We start from the raw sequence: 27,119 nt of genomic DNA on the forward strand, positions 1-27,119 counted from the left end.
ATAAGCGAAGCAGGTTTTTGAGAGATGGTGGCTGAATCCTGATCCTTCATTGGCCAATCTTCCAAGAAAAGGGTGTACTCTCCAAGTTTAAAGCCAATGAAAAGTCTGAACCCGTTTGAAAGGGCGGTCTTTGCTCTGGACAGAAAAATAAGGAAGCTACTTTTAACCACGTACAGTTTATAATAATAAATGCCATTTAGCAGACGCTTTTATCCAAAGCGACTTACAGTCATGTGTGCATACATTCTACGTATGGGTGGTCCCGGGAATCGAACCCACTACCCTGTCGTTACAAGCGCCATGCTCTACCAACTGAGCTACAGAAGGACTCACAGTTTACACATGAGAATAGCTAGACATTCTCTATCATGTATTAAAAAAGTAACATTTCACAAACTAAACGTGTCTATTAGAGAGATACAAGACACAGAGGATCAAATGATTTCATTAGTTGTCTTACAGGAATGTAGAAGTCTAGAAGACCATCAAATTAAATTATACCCTCATAGCCTGGTTCCTCTGTATGTTTCTTCCTAGGCTCTCGCCTCTCTAGGGAGTTTATCCTAGCCACCGTGCTTCTACATCTGCATTGCTTGCTTTTGGGGGTTTTAGGCTGGGTTTCTGCATAAGCACGTTGTGACATCTGTTGATGTAAAAATGTCTTTATAAATACATTTGATTTGGAATTTTTAAAAGACAGGTTTTTATTTTTAATATTTACCGCCGCCTGCTGGTAGTTTTTCGAAAGTTTTCCTCTTCCAATAACGTTTACACATTTGCTGTACCAATATCAGTCAAGAGATGGCGTACGTGACGGGCAAATTACATTACCTTTGTAAAATATAGTTGCGAGAACAATAACTGTTGAAGAATTTCGGGAATTGGACTACACGTTTTCATTCAGTTCATATTTGTATCTAGTCTATTTATAGAGTTCATCATCTGAACCTTTCTTGATGCAGTAGCCATAACAGCTTCATGAACCATAATCTGTTGTCGATCTATAGAATGTCTTATCATCAATATGGCTATCATTCAGGCAGTTGAAAAATTGAATTACAAGCCCTCTCCACTCTGGCATTTATTTTCTTTATTTGATCAATCACAGGATAAAGTCAGCCTCCATAACATGTATTGTTAACAGTTCAAAGAGAGACCATGCACAGTGCACATTATCTGATATTTGACAAATGATGACCACCAACATCTGCATAGGTCAGGGAAAGATATAGATTGTTTTTCTCTACCTCAGTCAACAACAGATCTGGGTAGTGCCCTGCAGCCATAGCTTTCCATGTGGTCTTTGTTGACACAGAGGGCTATTGTCTCAAAGTTCACCTCATGATACCCTCCTTATGGGGCATAGAAAGGTCACATGATGTGATGTCTGTGTATGACAGATGCACACATTAGAAAGTTAATTTCATGTTTATGACCATTTGTAAGGTGCACACACACACACACACACACACACACACACACACACACACACACACACACACACACACACACACACACACACACACACACACACACACACACACACACACACACACACACACACACACACACACACACACGTGCATCTGTAAACATTCACATCACACACATGTGCATATGCAAACATTTACATCCAAATTCATGTGCATATGCAAACATTTACATCAAAATTCATCGTTCCACACCTTTTTTCCAGTGTTTATGTGCTGTGGTTTAATACAATCTGACTTTCTTGGCATCGGAAATGTCTATTTTTATGTTGTTCTGATGAAGTATACACCACGGTAGATCTGTGACTATGTGTCTAAAGCGTGTGTAAAAGTTATCTCCTTAGTAACTTCATAAAAGTGTCAGAGTTGTGTGGGGCTGCAAGCTGGACATTGTGCATAAACAGACACTAATATAGTCAAACATGAGGCAATCATGTTCATTTCACAGCCACAATGACTTAACCTGGTCTGAAATCATAAGGGATGAAATATAGATGTTCATACAGCCTATCAGGCAGCCGGGCCCATTCAAATCAGAAAGGCCACTAGTGTTGTACTTTATCTTCCTTCCAGTTTATTCTGCCAGCTGACACACTTCTTTTCATTCTATGAAATTGTCATTCGTTTCGCTGCTAATCTACAAAGTCATGGGGTAGAATTTCCGTGGGTGAGTAATGACAGCTTAACAGCAAATGGCTGATTGCATTTTACAAAGATCTGTTCACACACATTGTGCACAGTGTACCTTGTGTGGTAGGCTACTACAGTTGCTTTCAAAAAGGTTAAGATGGTCATTGATATCATATGAGTAAAATACATAATTATGAATGATCCATTTTTCTAAGTACAATTGAGACAATTAAACAACTTGCCTACAAGACAAACTAGAATAATTAATGTATGGTCTGATTTGATAAGCTGGTTGATGAGCCATTAGAGGAATGACCACCTTGACCACTTACCCCTAGAGCCACAAGCATAAGGCAAAAGCAAATACAAGCAATATGGTAAATATATGGTAAGAGCACAGGCAGGACATTATATTATCATGTTGTAAAATGCTAATATTTAGCCTACTGTAGGTATATTTACTGTAGGTAAGCCTATATTATATAATATTTATTCAATATAACAGTTGCTGTAAAACCAGTAAGCCAAATAAAGCATTTAAAACACTGTTTGATCAAACATTTATTATTGATCCATAATGTTTGAACATTTCGTTATATTGACAGGTAAAACGCCACCTGTTGCATGGTGTGTGGCTTTACAAACGATGCAGAATAAAATAAATAAAATTAAACATGCAGAAATGTTTGGTCCTACATGATATTAAATATGTTTTGTGATATTAGCCTATAATATCACCAACGAGAAGTTTTAATCAGCATTGTCCTGGGTTTATCGAATAAATGTCACTCCAATTAAGTGTTATTATGTGATGACCCAAACAGATACACTAGTCCAGACAACAGAGTCGTCGTTGAAGTCAAAACTCAAGGCTGTGTGCGTATCGAGCTTTATCCTTCGCTAGGCAATTGGAGAATTGAGGGAAAAGCTGCTTGTTGCGTAGAAATTAAAGTAAGCGTCTACTTCCTTCCTGCTTTTTGAAGTACACTAAGCAAACAACGGCCTAGTACTACGCCAAAGCGAAGGGTTGAAGAAGTCAAGGGGTCATAAGAGCAAGTATTTTGGACACGCTGTGGGAGAAAACGTTTATTTATACTTGAACTGGCCTTCCTTTTGCTTGTGAGGGAATAAGAAGATTGTGTGCTATGTGAAATCCGCTTAATTTAAGAGATGTTTAGTGTTCTGAATCGCGCTGAATTGCACTCAGTGCTGTAGACTTTCTGAACGGCTTTGAGGGTTGGACAGCCACGGGTTCGATATAGCAGGACTCCTATTAGGACGAGGTGTCTGTTAGTACAAGGTAAGACTTGCACTTACCATCTCCAATGAGTATGTTTAGTGTCATTCAAATTTTCCAAGCAAGGTGTCAGCATAAATAAAAATGTAGCTGCGTGGGTAAAATCTATTTAGATTAAACGCTCTTTATATTAAAACTTTTTATCCTTTATTTACACCTACACTGTTCACAAAAATAGTATTGTGAATAAGAAATACGTTATAGGCACTCTACGTAGCTATTGGCAACAAGGAAATAAGACAACAGTATTAATTGCGCACAACGGAGTAACATCAGCAAGTTGTTACTTGGTTATAACAATGTTTCAACTGTAAAGATATAGCCCAGATGATGATGATGGTGATGATGACGATGCTGGGGATAGTGATGATGATGATAACAATAATAATACATATTTGTATTAGTATTGTTATTATTTCAAACAAGGTCAGAGAAAATATTACTAATGATAGTTACTAATTGGCATAAGGCTTATAAACCTCTGCACGTTTGCTATTGGTTTCTTTTTGCTATTAGATTAAGAGTAGCTCAAGTCGATTCGCTAAAGAATGTCATAATGGTAATGATTGAATCACAGTATGCGTTATAACAACATTGTCAAATTGAGCTTGCAGTAAAACCCACATGGCAGCTAGAGTAACGTTAGATCACCACGTGCTTATTGTACTGGAGAGCGTTTGCTTTATGCCATGTGAACCAAGTATTGTCAAAGTTGAAAAATATATAATCACAACAAACGTAACTTGTAAATCATCGAATATTAGTTTGATAATATCCCAATGAAATACAGTCGCCACAGTAAATGTGTTGTATGGACCCGATTTATCTTATCATTGATTGGCACATCCCCATGTTTTATTCCTTTCCTCTTTTTCCCCTAATTTCGAAGGAAATGCAAGGTCATAGAAAGACAGCCAGGGAGTTCAGTTAGTCAGTGCTGACGAGCATGGAGAGTTCATGGGAACCATCACAGGCGCTACTCCCTCCATAGATACTGGAAGTGTCACTTTGCCCCTGAGCAGTGTGGGTCTGACTGGGAAAAAGAGGTGCTAGGTAGACAGAAACTGACCCGCCCAGGCACCTGGCCACAGGCACAATGGTGTCCCTGTGAATGCCTGTTTCTCTTCTTACTTGGTCCACTTTAATGTTGGCTGACATCTCCTGCCTGGCTAGGCCCCCCCTTCTCTGCCTCCAGACCCTCACCATGCTGTGGGCTGATGGTGGGGACTCTGGGGGGGATTGTGTGGGGAGCCACACTGCTGCTGTTATTGAGGAATTATGCCACGTTAACCGACATTTCAGTTTGAGGTGAACAGTAGTATTTTCTACAAGGTATGTCAGTGTAAAAATCTACTGTATGGAGAAGTGTGTCATTTTCAAAGCAACTAAAACGAATCTAGTACCTACATCATTCACGGGAAAATCCCAAACCCAACTCTGTGTGGTAAAGTTAATAGGGACTCATTTTGAAATGTTAAGTCAATGTTTTGTTTGTGTGACATACATTCACCAGGGTTGATGTTATTCTGGCTTCTGATCCAGGGTATTTCTATTCATTAGGGATCCCCATTACTCTTTCTTGGGTCCACACACATAACAAATGTACAGTGAATACATTACAGTGAGTACATTACAGTGAATACATTACAGTGAATACATTACAGTGAGTACATTACAGTGAATACATTACAGTGAGTACATTACAGTGAATACATTACAGTGAGTACATTACAGTGAGTACATTACAGTGAATACATTACAGTGAATACATTACAGTGAATACATTACAGTGAATACATTACGGTGAATACTGATATGGTTTGATGCTTTCTCTCTCTAATACTAATGGCAACAAGTAAATCTATTCTTGTGTCTCATTATCTACAGATGATTTTAAGTAGAAAAAGTTCAACTCTGGGTATTTTCTTAGCTAGAGAAAAAGCAAACGCATGATTATTTCTTGGAACATTGATTTGTATCTTGTAAATAGGCAAGTTATCCGCCTTGCTTTGGGAAGGAATGCTACCTTTGTGAGGGATTTGCTGGATAATATTTGTAGATCAAAGTGAAAGTCCACACGCACCAGTGGGGGAAATAAATGTTATTATTATTCAAATGCAAGTCATAAAATCACAGCCTTTATTGAAGCTTTTACTGTCTGTGTTTTGTTTTTCCTCTTCAACAACTCTCCTCCGTAGAAGATTCAGCAGGGAATTCCACCTCTCCTCTCACATACCCCACCAAATGCTATGGTGGGGGGTAGACACCAGAGCAGCAACTAGGACTAGGGCTAGATGGGAGCCCATACTGACAGTGCCAGCCTGATACTATGGCTGCTTATGCCCTGAGCAGTCTGATTATGATGAATGGCAACAATCTGACGAGTGCGAGCAGCCCTCGGACTGGGAGGCCTGTGCTGCATGTGCCAAACCGCTCCACCTACTACAGCCCTGGTAGCCTGATTCCTGGCTCCCCTGGGGGCTCCTTTGTCTCCCCCTCCTCTCCAGGCCCCAGCAGCCCCAGGGCCCGCTCCCCCTGCCGCCACCCTGAAACCTTGGGGGAGATCGTGGGCAACTGCGTCCGCCGGCTCAGCAACAATGGAGATGATGAGGCCCCCAACTGGGAGGTGAAGCGCACGGTGCAGCTCCTGCAGATCCACCAGGAGCTCCTGAATGTGGAGGTCAACAAAAAGGTGGGTCTGTTTGAGGCCCACATCTTGAAGGCCCCGTGCAGAACAGTCCCATTCTCCAAGCCCAGCCAGCCCGCCGAGGTGCCTCCCCCTAACCCCCCACAGAGAGACTGCCCTCCAAGCATTTCCAAGGAGCTCCAGAATGGGAAAGGGTGTCTCTGCTTGGAGGAGGGAGTAACAGGGAACGGCAGAGTGGAAAATAACACGACTGACTCAAATACGGAACAGGGCATTCTGCTTGTGAACAAATCAGCAGGAACTTGGGCCCAAGCTGACAGTTCAGCAGGCAGTTATTCCCCAAGTTCACTGGGGGTTGGCAGCTTCTTGGCAGGCAGCAACAGCGAGCACCCTGTGGAGTGGGCCCAGACCTGCCTGACAAAGGCAGGAGCAGAGCCAACGGAAACCCAGCCACAAGCACCCTGGGCCAGCAGGGAGGGGAGCTGCCCAGAAGTGGGGACCACCATCCCAGCCGTCATAGTCACCGACCACGGGATGGAGGCCCAGGGAGAAGGCTGTGATCCGGGCAGTGAGCCCCAGCAGAGCCCCGGGTCATCCCGAGGCTTGAGGAAGCTGTCCTCCTCCTCAGCTTCCTCCACAGGCTTCTCCTCCTCCTGGGAGGAATCAGAGGATGACATCTCCAGCGACCCGGATAGAGCCGAGGGACTGTCACTTGCCTTCCTCAACACCCAGCAGAGAGCTGTGAGTAACACACTTTCATTAAGGAACAAAGTAAAATATTAGTTACTTTGTCACTTTACTTGGTTTACTTTGTCATCAATTCAACCTCTCTTTCACATTGAATGAGTTTTGGCTTACATTTGGTTTATTGTTCAATGGAATAGGGACTGAAGTTGATAATACAAATGTTTAAGAAAGCTTTGGAATAATTGGACAATTCTGTTTCGCCACATTTAAGAGCACACATTTAGGGCCGACTCTCCCATCTCTAAATGAACTTTTAAGTTTGTTAGAGGGCCTCTCTTCACCAAGCTCTTTGTCATACGGCGCTCTTGCAACAAACCGGTCGGCATCCTCCCTGAGGACCGGTTGACATTCTCACAAACAAAGGTACTTCTGTGTCCCCGTCGTCAGCCTCAGACACTTTGACTCAGCGCTGTTGAACGGCCTTCAAAGGGGAGGCTTAAAGCACTGTTTATAAATGAGGGGGCTGGGTATACATTACTGGAAGAGTTTGCTTGGCCATGATTTCCACCTGCTCGATTGGCAATGATTCAAGACAATGCACCGCAATTTGCTTCCCGTAAGTGTTATTACCAATAAATGTTTGTAGTGGGGAGTGTGTACTGATGGAGGAACTGAGACATTAATTGCAATATACCTCAGAAATCGTCGGTGATAATTTGCCATCTTATAGAAACCTCCTTGGCCTGTCTACGTCTGACTCTGACTCTACGTCGGAGATGCGTCACTGGTTACCGTCATGCAGTTGGAGCACACAGACACAGGCCTTCAGTGGCAGACTAAAGTAGCAGGATAATGGGTCCTACATGACATACGGGATGTGCTCCAGGTGCACATGAGGCTGCTGAGGGGAGGACGGCTCATGATAATGTCTGGAACGGAGCGAATGAAATGGCATCAACCACATGGAAACCATGCCCTGATGGAGACAGCTTGTCTGTCGAAACGTTGGATATTAGGTTATTCAATTATTGCATCTGAGCTCCAAGAGTTTGCGCCTCTCCTTTCATTGTTCAAGTGTTCTACTCCGCTAGCCAGCACCTTGCCTAAATAGGTGTGTGTTTCTTTCTCCTCTAGATTGATGTATTTGATGCCATTCCACTCATTGCGCCCAAGTCATTACCACGAGCCTGTCCTCCCCCATTAAGGTGCCACCAACCCCCTGTGGCCAGGAGATCCATGTGATGTCTTATCTGGTATAAACACCGGAATCAAAACACTTCATTGTGCCCATCTGGCCTGGCGATAGCAAACAAAATAAATATGTGTATGCAGAGCAGAGCAGCAAGGCCAAGATGGCCAAGATAGCCTTGAAGTTAAGTGGATGGAACTGCGCTGGTTTTGTGAAGGCTGTTTACACTGTAACGGATTTGCTTTGGAGAGGAATGTCTTGCTTTGATGTATCCATGACAGCGAGGCAGCCCTCTCTCTATCATTTCTGGCACATGTCTGAGAAAAGTGTACGTCTCAGAAAAAGGGAAGATGCATGTAGTAAGCTACGTGATGGCAGAACCATCACCTAGGAGACCTCTGCTTAATAATGAGAGATATTTTCTTGCACTTTATGATACACTGATCTGTAACTGATCTCTTGCAGTGAGCTCAAATAGGTGGATAAGGTGTCTGGAGTGTAGACAGGAGAAATGAACTCATCTTGAAAGGGCATATTTGGTTTTATAAAGGGGTTTATTAGATTGAATTCTACTTTACAGTGTATTCATACTACTTTACAATGTATTCATTCTACTTTACAATGTATTCATTCTACTTTACAATGTATTCATTCTACTTTACAATGTATTCATGCTACTTTACAATGTATTCATGCTACTTTACAATGTATTCATGCTACATTACAATGTATTCATTCTACTTTAAAATGTATTCATGCTACTTTACAATTAGATCAAGTTAACTGGGTGTAACTGTGTAAATAACAGAATAACTGTGTAAATAACAGGATAACTGTGTAAATAACAGGATAACTGTGTAAATAACAGGATAACTGTGAAATAACAGGATAACTGTGTAAATAACAGGATAACTGTGTAAATAACAGGATAACTGTGTAAATAACAGGATAACTGTGAAATAACAGGAGAACTGTGTAAATAACAGGATAACTGTGAAATAACAGGATAACTGTGAAATAACAGAATAACTGTGTAAATAACAGGAGAACTGTAAATAACAGAATAACTGTGTAAATAACAGGAGAACTGTAAATAACAGGAGAACTGTGAAATAACAGGATAACTGTGTAAATAACAGGATAACTGTGTACATAACAGGATAACTGTAAATAACATGATAACTGTGTAAATAACAGGATAACTGTGTAAATAACAGGATAACTGTGAAATAACAGGAGAACTGTGTAAATAACAGGATAACTGTGTAAATAACAGGATAACTGTGAAGTAACAGGATAACTGTGTAAATAACAGGATAACTGTGTAAATAACAGGATAACTGAGAAATAACAGGATAACTGTGTAAAAAGATCAAGACCCTCTAGGACTAGGGCTACATTATTATGTTGATCTGAATTAGAAGAAGTTACCTGTATTCTCTCTTCTTGCTCATCAAGTTCATCACTCTATAGTATCTTCTTTATTTGGACAAATTCAAAAGTTTATGTGATTGTTAGTTTGGGACAGTACTGTTGTAGTTGAACCTTGTCCATTCCTTGGAATGTCTTCTACACCCAAACCATTAAACTGCTGAACAATTCATAAAAATTGCCACCGGACAATTTACATTGACCCTCCCCCTCTTGTACACTGCTGTTACTCGCTGTTTGTTTGTTACCTGTGCATAGTCACTTCGCCCCACCTACATGTACTGATTACCTCAACTAGCCTGTACCCCTGCACACTGACTCGGTACCGGTGCCCCGAGAAGCCTCGTTATTGTTCTTTTTATTCTGTTACTTTTTTATTTTAGCCTACTTGGTAAATATTTTATTTTTCTTGAACTGCACTGTTAGTTAAGGGCTTGTAAGTAAGCATTTCAGGGTAAAGTCTGCACTTGTTGTATTCGGCGCATATGGCAAATACATTTAGATTTGATTTGATCAAAGTTCACCGAAAGTTCCCTGGAAGAGGAATCCAGCAGGGATATGTTTGTAATCATTTAAAAAGAGGCTACCATGTTACAACATCCTGATAACACACACCTTTTAGGGCTTTCTTGGCAGGATTGAATATGCTTTGCTATTAGAGAAAGAAACAGAAGCTTAGTGAGAGATGTCATCTGTCATGCACTGGTATTCTCTCTGTACTAAATCAAATCAAATCAAATCAAATTTTATTTGTCACATACACATGGTTAGCAGATGTTAAATGCGAGTGTAGCGAAATGCTTGTGCTTCTAGTTCCGACAATGCAGTGATAACCAACAAGTAATCTAACTAACAATTCCAAAACTACTGTCTTATACACAGTGTAAGGGGATAAGGAATATGTACATAAGGATATATGAATGAGTGATGGTACAGAGCAGCATACAGTAGATGGTATCGAGTACAGTATATACATATGAGATGAGTGTGTAGACAAAGTAAACAAAGTGGCATAGTTAAAGTGGCTAGTGATACATGTGTTACATAAGGATGCAGTCGATGATGTAGAGTACAGTATATACATATGCATATGAGATGAATAATGTAGGGTAAGTAACATTATATAAGGTAGCATTGTTTAAAGTGGCTAGTGATATATTTACATAATTCCCATCAATTCCCATTATTAAAATGGCTGGAGTTGGGTCAGTGTCAATGACAGTGTGTTGGCAGCAGCCACTCACTGTTAGTGGTGGCTGTTTAACAGTCTGATGGCCTTGAGATAGAAGCTGTTTTTCAGTCTCTCGGTCCCAGCTTTGATGCACCTGTACTGACCTCGCCTTCTGGATGATAGCGGGGTGAACAGGCAGTGGTTCGGGTGGTTGATGTCCTTGATGATCTTTATGGCCTTCCTGTAACAACGGGTGGTGTAGGTGTCCTGGAGGGCAGGTAGTTTGCCCCCGGTGATACTATACATGTGAGAGAGAGAAAGAGAGAGAGAGACAGGAAGACAGTGAAGAACAGTGTCCAATAGGGAAAGGCAGCATGTTCCTCAGAAGACAAGATCATTCCTTAAGGTTTGGTTTACTTTTGATAGGGTTGATTATCACAGAATGGAATGTCCCTGGGCAGGTATCCTTGTTTACGCTCACACACTGAAAACCTCAGCTCTTCAAAACACTTCAACATGTTCTAGCATCTATCCCCTTCCTGTCCCAATCACAGAGGTGCATTTGGATAGGTTGTGTCACTCCTGTGGGAGTTTCCCTACATCTCAGGCCTATGGCTCGAGTGCCGTTCTGTAGTCAGCGTGGGTCCGGAGAAGTATACATTAGACTAAAATGATGACAACTACTGAAGTACGTACTACACCAAACCTACGACATTATAACAGCTCCTATTAAGACAGGAGCTGTCTACTTGCCTCTGTACCAATGAGGTTTCCCAATCCCAACAACAAAAGTAAAGGAAGTGTATGATTGAAAGGTTCAATATATATTGGCTTATTATAACTTACTTACATTGTGGTACTCTGTGGCTCAGTTGGTAGAGTATGGCGCTTGTAACACAAGGATAGTGGGTTCAATTCCTGGGACCACCATATTTAAAATGTATGTAAGTTGCTTTGGATCAAAGAGTCTGCAAAATGGCATACATTATTACTAAATGGTCTTTATAGCTCTATTGTTTATAGCATCAAGTATTCAGGTTGCTTTTTATAACCTGATGCAGAACTAATGCTTTAGCCAAGTCCTCTGTCATGTGCTATTGAGCTGTAGTAGATTTTGGCATGACAACGAACACAACAGAGGAGTTTTGCTGGGGAACAAACTGATTTGCTACCAGGCTCACTAGGCCTGTATGCCGTCTTATTAGATGGGTCCTCTTGGCTGCGGCCGGGCATAGTGACACCTGCTCGGTCGGGGTACTGAAACCATGTCACAGTGAAATCATGTCACGGTGGTGTCTCCTTTTCCTGTGCCGGCCAGAGGAGGAAAGAGCCCAGCGTGCTACAGCGAACGACTCAGAGTAGAAGTCTAACAAGGTTCTCTGCAGTGCAGATGCAGAAGGCTTGTGGTTGCCTGTTGTAACAGACCCAATAACAAGTGCCCAGAGGAGCTGTTGTCAGCACTGTGTTGCAGGCAGGCATTTCTCTAGCGTTGTAAAATAGTTCTACAGTGGTGCAATAACATTACTCATTAGTTGGACTGACTGTTGCGCTAATATTCTATTATGATGCCAAAATTACTGTTACTCACATGCCAGAATACATACATATTAAAATTATATTTTTCTCCTGGACTGTGACCAGTTCTTGTTGTACCTGACAGATTTTCATGAATTGAAGTTCAGTTCAAGTCCAGGCAGAATCCAAATGGCCAGACTCACAAGGAAGACTCACATTGGAAACCCCATGTGGCTTTATCTGTTGTGTTAGCAGTTTGTTGTTGTTGTTGTTGTTGTTGATGCTTTGGTTTTTCCTGGTCACACCAGTGTAAAGGGCTGGGTAGTCAATGAGGCTGCAGTGACTGATGACAGCCTCCTGTCTCCAACAGGAAGGATGAAGGTTTCTCTAGGTTTCTTCCTAGGTTTTGGCCTTTCTAGGGAGTTTTTCCTAGCCAACATGCTTCAACACCTGCATTGCTTGAATGTTTGGGGTTTTAGGCTGGGTTTCTGTACAGCACTTTGAGGTATCAGCTGATGTACGAAGGGCTATATAAATAAATGTGATTTGATTTGATGAAGGGCGCTTATCATAACCACAAGGCTGGACATGGTGTTGTGGTGCTAAGGCTAGCAGGAGGTGATGTGTTGTGGTGCCTGGGTTATTAGCAGGATAGTGAAACACACTCAGGGTTTAGATGACCTCATATCCTTTGAACAAACACTTTATTATGAACTTATCTCACGTGTTCTAATGAGAGAGATTGACATGTGTTGTGTTATTGTTGTTTACTCAGGACTATTTGTTTAAATGAATTTGAATTATTTTCTATCGCCATTATTCCTTTTATCGTAGTTGGGTCAATGCAGGAGGAATAGTCCGTCTTTTATAATAGACTAAATATATTTTCTGACAGATAGGCAATCCTTTGAGCTCAGTGAGAGGGACATATGAAGTGTTACCCATCAATCCCTTTTTCTATCGCAGTTTTCACTATTCACACTCAGCAGTGATGTTAACAAAATACACACGCACACACTTCTCAAACACACACACTTTTCACACACACACAATTTGGTCATGGTTTCAATCCAAAGGTAAACTTTCTAAACCCAAGTTAATTTAGGGGAAGGATCTTGAGGGCTCAGAAGCAATGGAAAAAGTAGCACTCCTGTGGTAGCCTGTTGCCTGGGAGACCATGTGACGTCAAGACGGCTTCAAACAGAGAGAGAGAGCAAGCAAGAGAGAGTTAAAGAGAGAGTGAGTGTAATATTTACTTTTTATTGTTTATTTCACTTTTGTTTACCCATTTCACTTGCTTTGGCAATGTTAACATATGTTTCCCATGCCAATAAAGCCCCTTGAATTGAATTGAATTGAGAGAGAGCCGCACTGCTGGAGGGAGGGACGGACCTGCTTTCTTATGCATGAGGCAGGAAGTGTCTTTTAGTGTATATGAGGCAGACCCTAATGCACAGCAGAGAGCTTAGCCTTGCTGGTTGCGTAGCCACGGTAGGGAAAGTACCAGTAAACTCCTAATCTGTTTGTGTTTACTAACTTATTCTGTCGACGTAGAAAAGACATTTGCATTTCTCAAGAGGCTTGTTGGCGGTTGTACTCAACTTTTAGAAGTGCAGATGCCTTACCAGTTCTCTACTTATTCAGCCTGGTCTCATAGACTAGATGTAACATGGTAAACATACATCCAGGACACTCAAATGACCTTGATATGTTACGTTTGGTATGGTTACTTGAGACATAAGCTTACTTCAGGCAAAAACAAAAAGGTTGCGTGTTCAAATCTTATCACGGACAACTTTAGCATTTTAGCTAATTAGCTACTGTACTTTGCAACTACCTAGCGTGTTAGCTAACCCTTCCCCTAACTCTAACCTTAACTCATAACCCTAACCTTAACACCTAACCCCTAGCCTAGCTAAGCATCATCCACCTAGCTAACATTAAACAAACAAATTGAAATTTGTAACATACACTACATGACCAACAGTATGTGGACACCTGCTCATCGAACATCTCATTCCAAAATCATGGGCATTAATATGGAGTTGGTCCCTTCTTTGCTGCTATAACAGCCTCCACTCTAGATGTTGGAACATTGTTGCGGGGACTTCCATTCTGCCACAAGTTCATTAGTAAGGTCGGGCACTGGTGTTGGGCGATGAGGCCTGGCTCACAGTCGGCATTCCAATTTATCCCAAAGGTGTTTGATGGAGTTGAGGTCAGGGCTCTGTGCAGGCCAGTCAAGTTCTTCCACACCGATCTTGACAAACCATTTCTGTATGGATCTCGCTTTATGCACAGGGGCATTCTCATGGAAAGGGCCTTCCCCAAACCTTTGCCACAAAATTGGAAGCACAGAATCGTCTAGAATGTCATTGTATGCTGTAGAGTTAAGATTTCCCTTCACTGGAACTAAGGGGCCGAGCCCAAACCATGAAAAACAGCCCATTCCTCCTCCACCAAACTTTACACTTGGTACTATGCATTGGGGCAGGTAGCGTTTTCCTGATATCAGCCAAACCCAGATTCATCCATCAGACTGCCAGATGGTGAAGCGTGATTCATCACTCCAGAGAATGTGTTTCCACTGCTCCAGAGTCCAATGGCAGCGAACTTTACACCAATCCACCCGAAGCTTGGCATTGCGCAACAGTGGTTTTAGGCTAGTGTGCGACTGCTCGACTATGGAAACCCATTTCATGAAGCTCCCAACAAACAGTTCTTGTGCTGACGTTGATCTAGAGGCAGTTTGGAACTCGGTAGTGAGTGTTGCAACCGAGGACAGTCAGTTTTTACGTGCTACGCACTTCAGCACTCGGCGGTCCCATTCTGTGAGCTTGTGTAGCCTACCACTTTGTGGCTGAGCCGTTGTTGCTCCTAGATGTTTCCACTTCACAATAACAGCACTTACAGTTGACCGGGGCAGCTCTAGCAGGGCAGAAATTTGACGAACTGACTTATTTGGAATGTGGCACCCTATGACAGTGCCACGTTGAAAGTCACTGAGCTCTTCAGTAAGGCCATTCCACTGCCAATGTTTGTCTATGGAGATTGCGGCTGAAATAGCCGAATCCACTAATTTGAAGGGGTATCCACATACTTTTGTATATATAGTGTATCATATGTATTCCAAATTCATAACATGCTATACAAATTGTAATGCGTAATATATCATACGAAATGATGGACATCCACAAATTAATACATACCATATCATAGTAAATGGGGGGAGACAGATGTATGTTTTATATGTTAGGTCTACCCCTGAGTACAGGTTGATTTATTTGCAAGTTGTGTTATGAACGGTTTGTGAGAACAAGGGCCAATAGCTTGTAAGAAACTGCCACTCACTCAAAAACCTTGTGTTTACAATTGATAAACCTGTTAGATACCCTAAGGGTAAGGTAACCCCTGTATAGTTGATGCTGCCTGCCACAATGATCTACAGTGACATGCCGAGTTGAACTCCAGCAAATAAGTAGAGAGATACTGCTTTGATGCACTCATCCTTGAAGTGGATTCATAGCCGTTGATTCACAGCCCCTACTTGACTTGTATATCTGTAAACAACCTCTCCTCTTACTACCACAGTATACTACAGGTATAGTCTACCTAGATGAATCCTACCCCTGGCCCTTGCTTACTGTGTGTCTAACTCGCACTGTTATTGAAGAAACACAAATGGTGTACATCGAACAATTCTCATTACATAGAAAGCAAGTAATTTACCCTGCATAGAGTGGAACAGAAATGGGACATGGGGTCCTCTAGTCTAGTTTATTGTGTGCATGCTTTCAGTCTAGGGGTGATATTTACAAGTTTCCACATGTCTGCCTCTCTCAGGGTATTAGCATAATAAAGACTGTAATGACAAGGCATGATTTTAGCAGAGGCCTGTTAAAGGATTTCCTTGTTGTTTATGGCCTATTGCCAGTAACTAGCATGCTATATTTCCCCAAAAGGCGGCCTGGCCCGCAGGTTATTTTATTTGTCCCCCCAAGTTTTCCTGGATATAAAAGACTGTAAAAACACCAGGACATGAGCTCAATGTTTTGTTAATTGAGTATATCTGTTCCCAAGTATTGCCACACATAAATATAGTGGCATATGTGATCGTTTACTAATGTAATCAAGGTTTGAAATGATTAGTGTAAAGAAAATACTATATCTGATTGGGATTGTTGCAGTCAATTTGCAGTGTGCAAATTATTTTGAACTATGTTTCGTCCGTCCGACCATCTGTCTGTCCGTCCGTCCGTCCGTCCGTCCGTCCGTCCGGTCCCGTCTGTCCGTCCGTCCGTCCGTCTGTCTGTCTGTCTGTCTGTCTGTCTGTCTGTCTGTCTGTGTCTGTCTGATTGCCCTCTGAATGGTTACTGTTGTGCTGAGGGAAGACTAAAGCCCGGATGAGTTTAGATCATATTCTCAGAGGCTTTACACATAGTTATTACATTCTACAGAACCTTTAACCTGAGGATTAGAGATGAAAGTAGTTATCAGCTTTAAGTAAATGCATTCCTCATCTAGTAGAAGAGTGGTGAGAGATATACCATACGGTCATATGGCTGTACAGTAATATAATACATTTTGAGTGTTTGAAGAGTGACGAGCTGCTGCTACCTGCCACACAATGACCTACAGTGACATGCCGAGTTGAACTCCAGTAAATAAGCAGAGGGTTTTGCTTTGATGCTCTCTTCCTTGAAGTGGATTCATAGAATTTGATTCACAGCCCCTCCCTGACTTGTATATCTGTAAACAACCTCTCCTCTTACTAATACAGTATAGTACAGGTTAGGGCTGGGCAATATATCTCAATGTTTTCAAACTTATGGGCGATTCACGATATATATCTTGATTTATTTTCAATGTTTCAATGTAAGCCTTGTTGTACAATTAAAGGTCAAGAACACTGACCTTAAACAGTCAGCAATAATATAATGCATTCAGGGCTTGTGAATTTATACCTAGGCTGAATATATTTCTTCCACAATCATAAGACCCACTAATAATTACATTATTTTATCAAAATTGTTGTACCTGTTTTTTGTTGTTGCAATAATCACTGATCTGGCTTTCAGGTTTGTCTATAAAAATGCCTTTTTTGTCACACATGTAACCAGAACCATGCATAAGGCACATTCACTAATAATGTATCAGGCATTATAGAAAATGAACACCGGTCTCTCAAGCACAAGCCCACGTTCTAGTGAGTAGCCAGATAATATTTATATTTCAAGTTTAGCCAACTTGGATCTAGGTATATTCTCACAAGCTCTGAATCCAGCTAACAAGGTAGAACAGGTGAATTGTTATCAACACACCCTTCTGTCCGTCTCCAACTGTTTGAACAGAATGCTGGCCTGTCCACTTTGTTCAGATGTTCAAATCACGTTGCCTACCTTATTTCTCGTTAATGAGAACGAGTTGCCAATTCTTTATATAATTGTTTTATGCTTATTGCACATTTATAAAACAGACTTAACAGCTACTATAACAATCTTTATTTGACGGAAATGCTGCTAGTGATACGTGGTACCGTAATGCGCGCTACAAACCACATTTTCCAGAATGAATGTTCATTGGTACATTTGTTTTAGTAGTGTCTGCTCTGCTCAACATTTCAGGAGTTGAAACATAAACGTGGTATGGTTCAAAAAGTTAACTTCTCCTGTATTACAGTGAAATAATGTCTCCATGTGTTTCGGTGTCCATATGACCAATTCTGTTGAACCAAACCTCAAATGCAAATAGTGAGTTTAAACCATTTGTCAGAGGAAAAAGTGATCTCACCTTTGTTGTTGTGAGTGATAGGGGGAGAGGCTTAGGAGAAAGAGGCGAAGCGAGAGTTTTCACTCCTCGCCAAGTTCTGTCCAAAATAAGCCCAATGCGTTTCAATGCGCTTATATTGAACCCAAGCTTGTCGCCTGCCTTCCTGCCTTTGGAACAACGACTCCCATTGTTGCGACGGAGACATGAGAATCACATCATTATATACAGACTTCTGGTGTTAATGGGAAGGTGCACAGCACAGATTCTGCCTCTTCGACCCTACTCTCCTCCCTTTCTGCACCCTATGACTCATGTTCCCTTTCCTCTTGGTCCTCCCCTCCTGCTCCATGGCTGAGAGACTCATTGCAGAACAGGGCTGCGGGCAACTGAGCAAGATTTTAGGAAAACTAAACTTCGGGATCCTTTCACTCGCCCCTCTTTACCTTCTCTTCCTCTGTATCTGCTGATAAAGTCACTTTATACCACTCTAAATGTCAAGCTTCTAGCTTGAAACACTAGGAAACTAGTTTCCACCTTCTCCTCCCTCTTTAATCCTCCACCCGCTCACCCTCCCTCCTCCCTCTCTGTGGACGACTAAAAGAAAGTTGATAACATTCGCGCCTCATTCAACCTTTTGAGTCCTTTGTTCCCACTCAAACATAACTACCCTACGCCTTGCCCTCTTTCTCTCCACTCTCTCCAGATGACATCTTGCGACTAGTAAGGTCTGGCCGGCCGACAACCTGCCCACTCGACCTCATTCCTTCTTCCCTCCTCCAGACCATCTCTGGAGACCTCCTCACTTCCCTCATCAACTCATCCTGACCACTGACTGCATCCTCTCTGACTTCAAAATGGCCCGAGTTGCTCCCCTCCTCAAGAAACCAACAGTCGACTCATCTGATGTCAAAACTATAGACCTGTATCCCTTCTTTCTTTTCTTTCCATAAAACTTGAGCGTTCTGTCTCTGATCAACTTTCTCATTATCTCTCTCAGAACGATCTTCTTGTCCCTAACCAGTCAGGCTTCAAGATGGGTCACTCAACCGATACTGCTCTTCTCTGTATCACAGAAGCTCTCCGCACTACCAACGCTGACTCTCTCTCCTCTGTTCTCATCCTCCTAGATCTATCCACTGCCTTCGATACCACAAACCATCATATCCTCCTCTCCACCCTCTCAGGGCTGGGCGTCTCAGGCTCTGCACACTTTTGGGTTGCATCCTACCTAGCAGGCCGCTCCTACCAGGTGACGTAGAGTGGATGTGTGTTTGCACCATGTACTCTCACTACTGGTGTCCCCCAGGGCTTGGTTTCAAGCCCTTTCCTTTTCTCTCTGTACACCAAGTCACATGGCGTTGTCATATCCTCACATGGTCTCTCCTATCATTGCTATGCGGATGACCCTGAACTACGTTTCTACTTCCCGCCTTCTGACACCCAGCTGGCGACACGCATCTATTTCTGTGTGCCTGGCAGAAATCTCAACTTGGATGTCGGCCCACATCCATGAGTTCAACCTCGTCAAGACCGAGCTGCTCTTCCTCCCGGGGAAGGCCTGCCCGCTCAAAGACTCCATCACAATTGATAACTCCACAGTGTCACCCTCCCCGAGTGCAAAGAACTTTGGCGTGTCCGTGGACAACACCCTGTAATTCTCTGCAAACATCAAAGCTCACTCCTACAGGTTCATGCTCTACAACATTTGTAGAGTATGACCCTACCTCACACAGGAAGCGGCTCAGTTCCTAATCCAGGCACTTGTCCTCTCTCGCTGGTCTACTGCAATTCACTGTTGGCTGGGCTCCCCCCTTGTGCCATCAAACCCCTGCAATGTATCCAAAACGCTGCATCCCGCCTGGTTTTCAACATTCCCAAGTTCTCACATGTCACCCCGCTCCTCCATACACTCCACTGGCTTCAAGTCAAAGCTACAAGACCATGATGCTTACCTATGGAACAGGAACCCTACACCCCAACCCAAGCACTCTGTTCTGCCACCACAGGTTTTTTGTCCCTCCCACCCCTACGGGAGGGCAGCACCAGCTCTGCCATGTTCAAGCTCTTCTCTGTCCTGGCACCCCAATCGTGGAACCAGCTTCCCCCTGGCGCCAGGACAGCAGAGTTTCTGCCCATCTTCCAAAAACATCTGAAACCCTACCACTTCAAAGAGTATCTTTAATAATCCTCCTCACCTTTATGCCTGTGATATGTGGTTGTCCCACCTAGGTATCTTAAGATTAATGCACTAACTGTAAGTAACTAAGATTGTATGCTATATAAAAATAGTAAAAGTAAAATGTAAATAACTAATTGGACCTCATCTTTGCTCAGATTAAGACAGTCAGAAAGACAGATAGATTTTGTTGGCCAGTGGAATGTGTACTCTTACCTTCATAAGACCTCTCTTTTTTTGTCACTTCTGTCACAGATGTGGAAAATACTGTCGCCACTAACGAGCCCCTACCACTTTCCTATCTCTCGTAGAGAGGTTCCTTTAGAGGGGTTAAAAACCACTTCCTCTCTGTGCTCGGCGCCGTGCTCAGTGGAAACTTTAACAACACCAATGAGGTGGAGGAGTCACTGTAGAACTGCGGCATGCCTTTCCTCCTGCTCAATATAGAACGCTGCCTGGGTCTCTATAGCAGAACAATAGCACGACGCAATGAGGTTGCGCACTCACCCCGCGATACGGAGCTGCCTCTTCCAGTCCCCAACTAACAAACCTGGCTGTGCTATTAATAGTGCGAATAAAGAACGGCTGGAATGGAGAAAGAGGGATGGATGGATAGATGGTGAGGGGTAGAGAAAGAGAGAGGTCTTCTGGTCCATGGCTGTCCTGAAAAGAGTGGCTGAACATTCACACCCATTCTGTCAGGGCCCCGGTATACACTGGATGCCAAAACGTTGGTTCATTCAGCTACAAATTAATATCAGGAAGTATAATAGATTTTATGACTTAAACATGTGTGGGGACATGTATTCACTGGAGTAGACTATGTTGAGGGAAAATGGTTTAAAACCCACCATGGCTGAGACTTATTTACAGTAGAATAGAACAGTCATACAGGATTCGGTGGAGAAGGGAGGATCTGTGGGCCTTTTAGGATGGATGAAGACTGTGGAACACTTGTTCAGAGGTTATACTCAGCGTCAGCCCCCAGCCTCTGCCCTGCTGTGTTGCTTGTTTTGGTATGGTCTATCTAAACTATTTACCTCCAGCACTGGCCATGTGATTCTCATCACTGTGCCAGACCATTAGATGACTGTGACTGATGCACTGAGGAGCACTTCATATCCCAATTAAGGTGGTAATATCCAAATGCCATGAGCTTGACTACAAATCACCAGTTCTCGCTCTGCTCTGAGGATTTGAGTAAGAAAAACACACTGCACATGGAGGTGTTTTGAATCTCAACGTCTTCGTCAACAGTTACTGAACGAAATTAACAGAAAAATCCCATCTAGTATCGCTTGAACACATAATGAATGGTGCCTGCCAGCCTCCCTGCCTGCTTTGCTAGGATACAATGGCAGCTTGCTTACCTCTATTCATGCCTGACACTAGGTGAGTGATTGCTGCAGCACGGGGGAGACGGTAGTAGGAAAGTATTGTGGTTTCACGTGGTGCTAGCTGTGCTCTACTGAAAACTCAACAGAAGCTGATATGTCTTCATACCTACAGTTGAAGTCGGAAGTTTACATACACCTTAGCCAAGTACATTTAAATTCAGTTTTTCACAATTCCTGACATTTAATCCTAGTAAAAATTCCCTCTTTTAGGTCAATTAGGATCACCACTTTATTTTAAATGTGACATGTCAGAATAATAGTGCAGAGAGTGATTTATTTCAGCTTTTATTTCTTTAATCACATTCCCTGTGGGTCAGAAGTTTACATACACTCAATTAGTATTTGGTAGCATTACCTTTAAATTGTTTAACTTGGGTCAAATGTTTTGTGTAGCCTTCCACAAGCTTCCCACAATAAGTTTGGTGAATTTTGGCCCATTCCTCCTGACAGAGCTGGTGTATCTGAGTCAGGTTTGTAGGCCTCCTTGCTCGCACATGCTTTTTCAGTTCTGCCCACACATTTTCTATAGGATTGAGGTCAGGGCTTTGTGATGGCCACTCCAATACCAAGACTTTGTTGTCATTTTGCCACAACCTTGTAAGTATGCTTGGGGTAATTGTTCATTTGGATGACCCATTGCGACCAAGCTTTAACTTCCTGACTGATGTCTTGAGATGTTGCTTCAATATATCCAGATAATTTTCCTGGCATCTGTTTTGTGAAGTGCACCAGTCCCTCCTGCAGCAAAGCACCCCCACAACATGATGCTGCCACCCCTGTGCGTCACGGTTAGGATGGTGTTCTTCGGCTTGCAAGCCTCCCCCTTTTCCTCCAAACATAACGATGGTAATTATGGACAAACAGTTCTATTTTTTGTTTCATCAGACCAGAGGACATTTCTCCAAAACGTATGATCTTTGTTCCCATGTGCAGTTGCAAACTGTAGTCTGGCTTTTTAATGGCGGTTTTGGAACAGTGGCTTCTTCCTTGCTGAGCGGCCTTTCAGGTTATGTCGATATAGGACTTGTTTTATTGTGGATATAGATACTTTTATACCTGTTTCCTCCAGCTTCTTCACAAGGTCCTTTGCTGTTGTTATTGGATTGATTTGCATTTTTCGCACCAAAGTACGTTCATCTCTAGGAGACAGAATACGTCTCCTTCCTGAGCGGTATGACGGCTGCGTGGTCCCATGGTGTTTATACTTGCGTACTATTGTTTGTACAGATAAACGTGGTATCTTCAGGCATTTGGAAATCGCTCCTAAGGATGAACCAGACTTGTGGAGGTCTACAATGTTTTTTTCTGAGGTTTTGACTGATTTCTTTAGATTCTACCATGATTTCAAGCATAGAGGCAAAGAGTTTGAAGATAGGCCTTGAAATACATCCACAGGTACACCTCCAATTGACTCATATGATGTCAATTAGCCTATCAGAGGCTTCTGAAGCCATGTCATTGTTTTCTGGAATTTTCCAAGCTGTTTAAAGGCACAGTCAACTTAATGTACTGTATGTAACCTTCTGACCCACTGTAATTGTGATACAGTGAGTTAGTTATAAGTGAAATAGTCTGTCTGTGAACAATTGTTGGAAAAATGACTTGACATGCACAAAGTATAGTTTGTTAACAAGACATTTTTTGAGTGGTTAAAAAACAAGTTTTAGTGATTCTAACCTAACTATGTAAACTTCCCACTTCAACTGCATTATCTGAATGTGAAGTCGGCTCGACTATTTGTCCTGTCTGTGTGGCTTGTGTTTAAATGTATAGATATATTGGCTTTCATTTTTTCTTAATTTGTTGTGTTACAAAGTGCAGTTAAAATAGATTTAATTGTAACGATCTACACAAAATACTCTGTAATGTCAAAGTGAAATATTTGTCAAAAATAAATAAGAAAAATAAAACACTATATATATTGATTAGATACGTTTTCATCCCTCTGAGTCAGTACATGTTAGAATCACCTTTGGCAGTCTATCTGGGTAAGTCTCTAAGAGCTTTTCACACCTGAATTGTACAATATTTGCATTATTCTTTTTAAAATTCTTCAAGCTCTGTCAAGTTGGTTGTTGATCATCGTTAGACAGCCATTTTCAAGTCTTGCCATTGATTTTCTAACTGATTTAGGTAAAAAATGTAACTAGGCCACTCAAAAACATTCAATGTCGTCTTGGTAAGCAACTCCAGTGTAGATTTAGTCTTGTGTTTTAGGTTATTGTTCTGCTGAAAAGTACATTGAAAAGTACATTTGTCTCCCAGTGTCTGCTGGAAAAAGTCTCGACCAGGTTTTCCTCTAGAATTTTGCCTGTGTTTAGTTCTATTCCGTTTATTTTTATTATAAAAATAACTCCCAAGTCCTTACCGTTGCCAGGGCAGTAGGGTAGCCGGCAGGGTAGCCTAGTGGTTAGTGCATTGGACTAGTAACCCGAAAGGTTGCAAGTTCAAATCCCCGAGCTGACAAGGTACAAAAGCTGTCATTCTGCCCCTGAACAGGCAGTTAACCGATATAGGACTGTTCCTAGGCCGTCATTGAAAATAAGAATTTGTTCTTAACTGACTTGCCTGGTAAAATAAAGGTAAAATTAAAATACCCATAAAATGATGCAGCCACAACCATGCTTGAAAATATGAAGAGTGGCACTCAGTGATGTATTGTCCCCAAACATAACACTTTGTATTCAAGTTCATTATTTAGCCACATTTTTTTCAGTTTTACTTTGTGTCTTATTGCAAACAGGATGCATGTTTTGGGATATTTTTATTCTGTACAGGCGTCCTTCTTTTCACTCTGTCAATTTGGTTAGTATTGTGGATTCACTACAATGTTTTTTATCCTTCCTCAGTTTTATCCTATTACAGCCATTAAATACTTATTGACTGAAAACATTTCAGATTTTCATTTTTAATTGATTTGTATAAACATAATTCAACTTTGAGATTACGGGGTATTATGTGTAGGCCAGTGACAAACACATCTAAATGTAACCTTTTACTGCAGTGGGCTAAATCATGGTCACACAGTGTTTCTTGGTTGTCTTAAACAAATGTACTTTGAAACCAAAGTATACACTTCACAGACATGGTTATGGGCTTAAAGAAAAAAAGACACCTGTCCATGTGAATATTTTGAGTTGAAATGTATTCAATTTTGAGTTTGCTTCCCAATATTACACTTTATATACATCATAGAAGACTGAAATATAACAAAATACTTTGACATAGAAACAACAGATATTCTGCTGTTAAGAAAAAGTGTGTTAATTGTGAAATGATATATACAGTACCAGTCAAAAGTTTGGACACACCTGATCAAGTATTGCTACGCATAGATATAGTGGCATATGTGATCGTCTACTAATGTAATCAAGGTTTGAAATTATTTTGTTTTTGTGAAATACTATATCTGATTGGGATTGTTGCTGTCAATTTGCAGTGTACAAATTATTTTTAACTATGTTTCGGCCCTCCAACCATCCACTCAAATGAGAATCGTCCCACTGCTGAATGTAATTGAGGACCCCTTGTCCTCCAGCACTAGGTCGGTCTGTCTGTCTATCTGATTGCCCTCTGAATGGTTACTGTTGTGATGCTGCTGAGGGAAGACTAAAGCTTGGATGAATTTAGATCATATTCTCTGAGGCTTTACACATACAGTCAAAAGTTTGGACACACCTACTCATTCCAGGGTTGTTCTTGAATTAAAAACAATGTTCTACCTTGTAGAATAATGGTGAAGAGATCAACACTATGAAATAACACATATGGATTCATGTGGTAACCAAAAAAGTGTTAAATCAAAATATATTTTATATTTGAGATTCTTCAAAATAGCCACCCTTTGCCTTGATGACATCTTTGCACACTCTAGGCAAAATAAAACCCCAAAACATGTACAGACAAACTTGGGCTCATCAAATCATTCAAAACACATCACCTGGAGCCAAGATCTGGATGTCAATGATGTGTGTAACATTTCAGATTTTTAAGAGCACAAAGCCGTTTGAGAAAATCTGGAGAATAAATGCTTAAGAGAATTACAAATGAGTTTTAAGGCTCATTTGCCCATAACCTCAATATTGAACTAACTTAGTTTGAGTATGACCAACGGCCACAATTGTCATAGATACCCAATGACATAGTGTTACGGGATTCTTCCGTCGAAGGAGAGGCAGACAAATACGCAGCGCGGGTGAAGTTCATGGTTTTTTAATAAGGAAAAGTATACATGAACAAACTACAAAACAATAAATGTGAAAACCCGAAACCAGTCCCATGTGGTACAAACACTGACACAGGAGACAATCACCCACAAACTCCAACACCAAACAGGCTAACTAAATATGGTTCCCAATCAGAGACAATGACTAACACCTGCCTCTGATTGAGAACCATATCAGGCCAAACACAGAAACAGACAAACTAGACACACAACATAGAATGCCCACTCAGATCACACCCTGACCAAACAAAACATAGAACATACAAAGCAAACTATGGTCAGGGTGTGACACGTAGTCTCAACTCATCTCAATATCTGGTGTTTGGCCTGGTATGACCTTATGTCTTTAACTTCACAAACCTATTCAACCTCTATAGAATTTAGTAGACTAACTTGCATATGTAAAACGGCCTAAATAACCTAATTGAAACTGATCGACACAGCAGAAACAACTCCTCAATAGTATAGTCATGCAAATCTGTCTCTGAGTCTGGATGCAAATACCTGACCATTTTCAGCTCTGCCAATGACAGAGTGGCCTTTGTGTCCACACATAGACATTAATGGTTCATTATGCACTGCAAATACTACACAACTGCACAAGTAACAGCTATAAGTCTTCCATCAAGGATTATGTTACTAAAAAGTAAACAATGACTAGATTTCACTTGAATGGATAGTACTGTCAGTTTTTCCCTCAAAACACATCTCTCCAGTGCTTGGCATGGCTGCTGAGTAGGAATAATGACAGGTACTGTATATTATGTGCTTCCTAACTTTGATGGAAGTGGAGAGAATTATTGAGTCCAGAGAGGAGCAGCAGAGCTGGGGGGATCCATCATCCCAGGAATACAGGAAAAGGAAGTCTCACTGGGACAAATCACCCCAAATACGTCACACCACTGGAGGGACCTCAGATACTCTCTGAAGACAACCCCAGAGAATCCTCAGGAAATGAGTTTATTTAAATAACCTACAGTGCATTCGGAAAGTATTCAGACCCCTTGACTTTTTTCACATTTGTTACGTTACAGCCTTTTTCTAAAATGGATTCATTACAGAAGTGTCCTCACCAATCTACACACAATACCCCATAATTACAAAGAGAAAACAGGTTTTTAGACATTTTTGCAAATGTATTACAAATAACAGAAATATCTTCTTAACATAAGTATACAGATCCTTTGCTATGAGACTCAAAATTGAGCTCAGGTACATGTTTCCATTGATCATCCTTGAGAAGTTTCAACAACTTGATTGGAGTCCACCTGTGGGAAATTCAATTGATTGGACATGATTTGGAAAGCCACACACCTGTCTATATAAAGTCCTACAGTTGACAGTGCATGTCAGAGCATAAACCAAACCATGAGGTCGAAGGAATTTTCCATAGAGCTCTGAGACAGGATTGTGTCGAGGCACAGATCTGGGCAAGGGTACCAAAACATGTCTGCAACATTGAAGTTCCCTAAGAACACAGTGGCCTCCATCATTC

The 27,119-nt window shown here is 41.6% G+C and overlaps 1 protein-coding gene across 1 annotated transcript in view; it reads left to right on the forward strand.

Annotated features, from left to right (window-relative positions):
- The first annotated feature begins 3,026 nt into the window (after positions 1–3,026).
- LOC118398624 (inositol-trisphosphate 3-kinase B-like) overlaps positions 3,027–27,119 on the forward strand; it is a 51,182-nt gene continuing 27,089 nt past the window's right edge. Inside the window, exons 1-2 of the mRNA XM_035794150.2 lie at positions 3,027–3,420; positions 5,616–6,805. Coding sequence (XP_035650043.1) covers positions 5,747–6,805 — 1,059 coding nt within the window. The 5' untranslated portion in view covers positions 3,027–3,420; positions 5,616–5,746. The remainder of the gene's footprint in view (positions 3,421–5,615; positions 6,806–27,119) is intronic.

The sequence above is a fragment of the Oncorhynchus keta genome, chromosome 19, assembly GCF_023373465.1.
Source record: "Oncorhynchus keta strain PuntledgeMale-10-30-2019 chromosome 19, Oket_V2, whole genome shotgun sequence".
NCBI lineage: Eukaryota > Metazoa > Chordata > Actinopteri > Salmoniformes > Salmonidae > Oncorhynchus > Oncorhynchus keta.